Genomic DNA, 8,390 nt, shown 5'->3' with positions numbered 1-8,390 from the left:
GGAACTAAGGAAGACAGCATTTTTTTCTTTATAAGTAATAACAGTTTATCAATATTGATACTGATCTAGGACGACTTCTGTATTTTTCATATATTATTACTATGTCATGTATTTTCATATCGACAAGCAACATCAGAAAATCATATTGCAACACATAAAAGAACAAAGAAAAAGGAGCAGGATTTCAAACCTTCGGTAGTTCCAAGCATGGAAATTTCGAGGATCGGCCTTCTGAAAAGCATCAAGAAGTCGCAACTCTTTGTCAATGGAGGAGTGACCCTTGCTCAATACCCATTTCCTGTGATACCACGCACCGTACGACTTGAAATTTTTCCTCAGTGCATTCTCAACCTTTTAAAATTATTACTTATTAAAAACAACACTCCACCTTCAAAATTTTACTTCAATCAACCTTTTCTGTTTTGAAATGACTGGACCTATAAATTAACTCACCACCCTGAGTTCTTCATCGAGTATGGATTTAACAGTTTCAGGATCTGAGTGTGAATCAGAGAGGAAGCTTTCAACTGCGAGCTTTCTGTAATTCCAAGCTGTGTGCCATTCTGGATTGTTCTCTAGTAACTTCGCATTTCCCTCTAGAGCTTCCTTTGTATATCTGTTAAAATTAGGTTTGCCATTTTCTTTAAGAAAAAATCCAATTTGAATTGAGAATAATAGTTATCTATTATCACTGAATAAACAAGAAACAAGTGGTTTTGAAGAATTAGAAAAAGGGACTGACATGCGGTTGTGGTGATTGGCAAGGAAGTGCGACTGAAGCGATCGGAGTTTTTCTGCTTTGACTGATAGAGCTGCTGTGTCTTCTTCCTTCAAAGCATTCCGAGGACGACCGTGCATCTTTCTTTTCCTATCGAATGAGTATGGTGTATTAGTAATGGATTATTAATATAAATGAATGTGTATTTATTTTCTTCGTAACATGGATCAAGTAAATATCTACATGCACAGATACATATAAAAAGGAATCAACAATTTCTGAGAGTAAAGCCGATTGAAACTTGATAGGCTTAGTATATGCCTATATGGTATGGTATATAGGAATTGTATAGTGTAAAGAAATTGGACAGTTTAGTACAGTGCATTTTGCTATCAAAATCAATTCTCTTGGATGCAAATGAATATTGTACTCTAAATCCACGAAAAGGTAAAAAAATTCAGCCAAAATCATTGTAATTGACAGGTGCAACCATTTGATCACAAAGTTTCAGCACAAACATCATTTAGCAACAACAGAATTGATATCATGAAACAGAAATTGGAATTGCAACAAACAAGAAACGTAATTGAACCATTCAAGAGATCGTGGCAAGAACAACAAATTGGGGCAAAAAGGAAAAGGAGAAAGAAGGTGGAACATAAGAGCAGAACCGGAAGGCACGGGGCAGAACAGCAACAGGAAGAAGGCAAAAGGCGAGTCTTGAAACAATCGTCGCCGCCGCCGGAGAAGGACGAAGACGTGCCGCTGGTGTTGTTGTCACCAAAGAGGGGTTTGCACGGGATGTTGGTAGGTTAAAGGTAGGGCGGAGACTGAGCTTAACAATCAGTCTACTACTGTAAAAGTGTAAAGTTTAAATTTGGCTATGGTAGAAAATTGATTGAATATCCATTCCTACCCTCATCATTTTTTCGAAGTTTTACCAGTTTCCATAAAAAAAAAGTTATTCTTTGTTGTGATAAGGTGATGACATGGATGACCATTGATTACATTGGCGGCTGATTTTTCAAGTCAGATTGAACTTTAATGAAATTTGAAAATGATGTCTATGTATGTTTATAAATAGAGAACTTGATATGGAGTAACAATTTTTTATTATGTCGAAACTCTCTCATCTTAAATTTAATGCTCTTAATATATCTGGAAACAATTATTTATCATAGATATTAGATGCTAAAATCCATCTTGATTCAATGGATCTTGAAAATACCATTAAGGCTGAAAATAATGCATCCCAAAAAGGTAAAACTAAAGTCATGATTTTTCTTCGTCGTCATCTTGACGAAGGATTGAAAAATGAATATCTCACATTAAAAGATCCTGCAGATCTTTGGAAAGACCTTGAAGAAAGGTATAATCATCAAAAGACTGTGATACTTCCTCAAGCCCGATATGAATGGACGCACTTGCGTTTACAGGATTTTAAATTCATAAATGAATATAATTCTGCAATGTTTCGAATCACCTCACGAATGAAATTATGTGGGGAAAAGATAACTGATAATAATATATTAGAAAAAAATTTCTCAACCTTCCATGCCTCGAATGTGCTCCTGCAGCAGCAGTATCGAGAAAAGTGATTTAAAAAATATTCTGAGTTAATTTCTTGCCTTTTTGTTGCTGAACGCAACAATGAGTTGCTCTTAAAAAATCATGAAGCGCGCCCAGCTAGCGCTGCCCTATTTCCTGAAGTAAATGTGGCAAATTACCCCAAAAGAGGTAAATGACAAGGTTTTAGTAACAAGAAAAATTATGGAAGGAAGATGAATTATGTTCAAAAAAGATGATCTCACCAGAAGTGGGATAAAGAAAGAAATATTGGGCAAAATAAATCAATAGAGGATAAGTGTTTCCATTGTGGTGGAAAGGCCATTGCCCATTGGTCACGTACCTGTTGTACCCAAGGCACCTAGTCGATCTTTATCCAGCATCTTTGAAAAAAAACGACAAAGGAAAGGAGACGAATTTCGTTTCAAATGATGTTGCTGAAAATTCCACCGCTACTCATTATGATGTATCTGATTTCTTTGAGGACCCTGAAAAAAATATTAGTCATTTGATCAATGATGGAATAGCTTAATATGTGAAATTGTTAAGTATCAATATAAATAAATAATGTAAAGAACTTATTGTTAAGTTTTATTTTCTATGTATTTAAGTTTCAAATATGATGTATATAAATAATAAAATATTAATGTTTATAAATTTTGAAATTATTAAACGTGTCAAGTTTTAAAATAAAATTTTAGTATATGACATTATGTGCAGTGTTTCTTAGAAAAATAATTCCAATCAAGAATTCAATTTAACTATGCATACTACTCATTTTATTATTATTATCTGTCTTTGAAAAAAATGGCAAGGATATATAATGAAGATGTGTGCCTTGTGGGTAGTGCAAGTTCGCACACCATTCTCAAAAGTGATATATATATATATTTTACCCATCTTGTGCCAAAAGAAGAATATGTTAATACTATTATTGGCTCAGGTAATGTGATAGAAGGCTCCGGAAGAGCTATAATTTTGTTTCCTGGAGGAACAAAATTCATAATAAATAATGCACTATTATCTACCAAGTCTCTGAGGAACTTGTTGAGTTTCAAAGATATTCGTCGAAATGGATATCATATTGAAACAATGAATGAGGGAAATCATGAGTATTTATGTATCACAACTCATGATTTAAATAAAAAGATTATATTAGAAAAGTTACCCTTACTTTCATCTGTGTTGTATTATACAAAAATTAGTGCAATTGAATCACATGCCATTGTAAACCAGAAGTTTAATAGCGCAAATGAATTCATAACTTGGCACGACCGATTGGGTCATCTGGGAACAACCATGATGAGGAGAATTATTGAAAACTCACATGAACATTCACTAAAGAATCAGAAGATTCTTAAATCTAGTGAATTTAGTGAATTTTGTTGTGCTGCATGTTCTCAAGGGAAGTTAATATTAAGGCCATCACAAGTAAAGATTGGATTTGAGTCCTCTGAACTCCTAGAAATGATTCAAGGCGATATATGTGGACCTATTCATCCACTATGTGGATCTTTTAGATATTTTATGGTCCTAATAGACGCATCTTCGAGATGGTCTCATGTGTGCTTATTGTCTTCTTGCAACCTAGCGTTTGCGAGATTACTGGCTCAAATTATTCGATTAAAAGTACAATTTCTAGAAAATCCAATCAAAGCAATTCGTCTTGATAATGCTAGTGAATTTACTTCCCAAGCCTTTGATACTTATTGTATGGCTAATGGAATAAGTGTTGAACATCCAGTAGCTCATGTTCACACACAAAATGTGTTAGCAGAATCACTTATTAAGCGCCTCCAATTAATTGCTAGACCCTTACTTATGAGAACAAATCTCCCAACCTCGATTTGGGGCATGCTATTTTACATGCCGCAGCACTTATTCGTTTGAGGCCAACGAGTTACCATCAATTCTCTCATATGTAATTAGCTTTTGTCCAGCAGCCAAATGTTTCCCATTTAAGAATATTCGGGTGTGCGATATATGTTCCCATTGCACCACCTAATCGCACCAAAATAGGACCCCAAAGAAAATTGGGGATATATGTTGGATATGATTCTCCCTCTATAGTAAGGTATCTTGAGATACAAACTGGGGATGTATTTAAATTCCGGTTTGCGGATTATCATTTTGATGAATCAAAATTTTCAACATTAAGGGGAGAGAATAAGCTTTCTGAAAAGGAACTTAATTGGAATGCATCATCCTTGATGCATTTAGATCCTCGATCAGGGTAATGTGAACTAGAAGTTCAAAAGATTATATATTTGCAAAGAATAGCAAATGAATTGCCTGATGCATTTTCCGATACAAAGAGGATAACCAAATCTTATATATCAGCGGAAAATGCCCCAATTCGAATTGATGTCCCAGTTGGACAAATTGCCACCGAAGCAAATACACGCCAGAAGCGTGGCAGACCTGTCGGTTCCAAAGACAAAAATTCTCGAAAGAGAAAACAGGTAAATACTATTTCTGTTGAAAAAGACATAGTAAAGACACCTGCAGTTGTCCAAAATTCTGATATAGTTTTAATGCCAAAAGACGTTCAGGTACCTGAAAATTGTGAAAATAACGAGATCTCGATAAATTATGTCTTTACAGGAGAGAAATGGGACCGAAATAAGACAATTGTCAATAAAATATTTGCATATAATGTGGCATTAAATATCATGCATGAAAGTAAGGATCTTGAGCCAAGATCAGTCGAAGAATGTCGACAAAAAAATGATTGGCCAAAATGGGAAGAAGCCATGAAGGCTGAATTAGACTCACTTGCAAAACGTGAAGTCTTTGGACCTGTAGTCCGTACACCTGAAGATGTAAAACCTGTTGGATACCGATGGGTATTTTGTGAGAAAACGAAATGAGAAAAATGAAGTTGTGCGCTACAAAACCCGACTTGTGGCACAAGGTTTTTCACAAAGGTCCGGTATAGATTATGAAGAAACGTATTCCCTGTAGTGGATGCGATAACATTACGTTATTTGGTCAATTTATCTGCATATCATAAACTGCATATGCATTTAATGGATGTGGTAACAGCCTACTTATACGGCTCATTAGATCGTGATATCTATATGAAAGTCCCTGAAGGACTAAAGATATCTAAACCATCCAATGAATATTCACAGGGGTTATACTCAGTCAATTTGCAAAGATCTTTATACGGTCTAAAGCAATTTGGACGAATGTGGTATAATCGTCTTACTGAGTATCTGGCCAAAAATGGATTTAAGAATGATGATATCTGTCTGTGTGTTTTCATAAAGAAATCTGTATCTGGATTTATTATAATTGCTGTGTACGTTGATGATTTAAATATCATTGGAACTCCTGAAGAGATTCCAACAATTATAAAAACTCTAAAAGAAGAGTTTGGGATGAAAGATCTTGGAAAGACTAAATTTTGTCTCGGCCTGCAGATCGAGCATACAAAAAATGGGATTTTTATTCATCAAACAACATACACAGAAAAGATCTTGAAGAGATTTTATATGGATAAGTCGCATCCATTAAGTACTCCAATGATTGTAAGATCTTTAGATGTGAAAAATGATCAATTCCATCCTAAAGAAGAGAATAAAGATATCCTTGGTCCTGAAGTACCGTATCTTGGTGCCATTGGAGCACTAATGTATCTTGCTAATAATACACGACCTGATATATCATTTGCTGTGAATTTTCTAGAAAGATATAGTTCCTCTCCAACCAGAAGACATTGGAGTGGAATCAAACAAAGCTTTCGATATCTTCATGGAACGGTTGATATGGGATTGTTTTATCCATATGAATCCAAGTCACTATTAGTTGGCTATACAGATGCTGGATACTTGTCTGATCCACATAAAGAGAGATCTCAAACAGGATACCTATTCACATATGGTGGTACAGCTATATCATGGAGGTCCAGGAAACAGACGATTGTTGCAACATCCTCTAATCATGCTGAAATACTAGCGATACATAAAGTAAGTCGCGAGTGTTTTTAGCTCAGGAGTTTGATCCAATATATCTTATCATCATGTGGACTGATTGATCATAAGATAGCTCCAACTGTCCTGTTTAAAGATAATATAGCATGCATTACTCAACTTAAAGGCGGATACATCAAAGGTGATAGAACTAAGCATATTTCTCCCAAATTCTTCTTCACCCATGATCTTCAAAATCAAGGGACAATTGATGTCCAACAGATCTGGTCAAGTGACAATCTGGCAGATTTATTCACAAAGTCACTCCCAAAATCCTCCTTTGAAGGATTAGTACATGAGATTGAGATGCGCCGATTTCGAGACATTAAATGACGTCGACAAGAGGAGAAGATTGTACTCTTTTTTCCTTGGTCAGGTTTTTTTTCCATTGGGTTTTTCTTGACAAGGTTTTTAATGAGGTAGTCCCTATCACAAAGGATATTGTACTCTTTTTCCTCCACTAAAGTTTTTTCCCACTGAATTTTTCTTTAGTAAGATTTTAACGAGGCATAATCTTGAATGGTCATCCAAGAGGGAGTGTTGTGATAAGGTAATGATGTGGATGACCATTGATTACATGGGCGGCTGATTTTTCCAAGCCAGGCTGAACTTTAATGAAGTTTGAAAATGATGCCGATGTATGCCTATAAATAGAAAACCTGATATGAAGTAATACACACAGCAATAATCAAATAAATTCTCTCTCTTTACGTTCCAATTTTACTAAATACTCGTAGTAGCCCTTCAAGTTAATAATTACTTATATTCATCCTTGAAGTTGCACTTCGAAATCCAGAGTTGTTCTTCAACCAATTTCCATCAACAAGCGTCATTGGAAAGCTGATGTGAACTTGTTTCTGACACGTTGGCAAGATAATAGGTAACTGATGTGGAGGACGAAACTTTTCTATGACAATTTAGTCCTTAAACAAATTTTAAAAACCCTAATCCCCAAATTTGCTTCAGACCTTCTCTTATTAATTGTTCTTCACCAAGAGAAAATGATGCTGATGACGAAGCCTTCCTCTATCAATGGCATCCAGCCTGATGGTATGATGCCTAGGTAATTAACTAACTAGGTTTCAATTTCAATTTCAATTCCAATTCCATTTTACGATTCATCAATTTTTCAATCTGATTTCTATAACTGCCAGTGACACTTTCTTTGAAGTGGCGCACGATGCATTCAACATTTTCTTCAGCAAGAGAAGATCCGGCAAGCACATTCCTCATGCCGTCTTCGTCGATCTGGATCCAACTGTCATCGATGAAGTCAGAGCCGGCACCTACTGCCAGCTCTTCCACCCAGATCAGCTTATCTCCGGCATGGAGGACGCCGTAAACAATTTCGTCAAGGAACACTACACCGTCAGCAAGGAGATCGTCGACCTCTACCTTGATCATGTTTGCAAGCTCGCCAACAACTGCACCAGCCTTCAGGGCTTCCTCGTTTTCGACACCATCGATGGCGATACTGGCTCCGACCAGGTTCCCTCCTCCTTGAGCATCTCTCTGTCAATTACGGCAAGAAGTCCAAGCTCAGCTTCACCATCTATCTTTCCCGTTAGGTATTATTTGAAGATTTATTGTTCAAGAATTTACCTTATGTGTTCTATTCTCTAATCCTTACTTTAGGGTTTGTTTTTCCTGAAAATAACAGTGTTGTTTTCTCCTTTCTAATTTTTTATTTCAGGTTTGGACGGCTCTTGTAGAGCCATACAACAATGTTCTTTCCAATCATGCACACTGATGTCACTGTGCTCTTAGACAATGAAGCCATCTATAATATTTGCAGGAGGGCCCTTGATATCTCAAAGCAACGCTATTAAAAAGTAACAAAGAGAAAAAAAAGGTCTTTATTTGTGTTTTGGGAGGAAGAGAAATGATGAGTTAGGAAAGGACTAATGTACTTACGCAAATAAAACGACGTCGTCTAGCATAATTTAGGTGCCAAACCAAATACTACATCGTTTAGGCTTGCCAACGTGTTAGAAACCTGTTTACATCAGCTTTTCGATGGTATTTTATTGACGGAAATTGCCTGAAGGATGTCTCTGAGTCTCGGAGTGCAACTTCAAGAATGAATATGAATAACTATTAATTTGAGGAACCACTATAAGACTCGAATGTAA

At 36.0% G+C, this 8,390-nt stretch overlaps 1 protein-coding gene and 1 pseudogene across 2 annotated transcripts in view; one reads left to right on the top strand and one right to left on the bottom strand.

The window, feature by feature from the left end:
• The window catches only part of LOC107617783 (geranylgeranyl transferase type-2 subunit alpha 1), a 16,768-nt gene extending 15,153 nt beyond the window's left edge, over window positions 1-1,615 (bottom strand). The window contains exons 1-4 of one of the 2 annotated variants that reach the window (XM_016319650.2): window positions 1,390-1,615; window positions 743-868; window positions 454-616; window positions 191-351 (exon numbers count right to left, since the gene is read on the bottom strand). In XM_016319650.2, coding sequence (XP_016175136.1) covers window positions 191-351; window positions 454-616; window positions 743-858 — 440 coding nt within the window. In that variant the 5' untranslated portion in view covers window positions 859-868; window positions 1,390-1,615. Of the gene's footprint in view, window positions 1-190; window positions 352-453; window positions 617-742; window positions 869-1,389 lie in introns of those variants that run through there. The other variant, XM_016319652.2, reaches the window with a different exon arrangement.
• Window positions 1,265-8,087, top strand: LOC107615121 (annotated as a pseudogene).

Source organism: Arachis ipaensis, chromosome B09, assembly GCF_000816755.2.
Source record: "Arachis ipaensis cultivar K30076 chromosome B09, Araip1.1, whole genome shotgun sequence".
Taxonomy (NCBI): Eukaryota; Viridiplantae; Streptophyta; class Magnoliopsida; order Fabales; family Fabaceae; genus Arachis; species Arachis ipaensis.
This window is presented reverse-complemented; position numbering and strand designations above follow the sequence as displayed.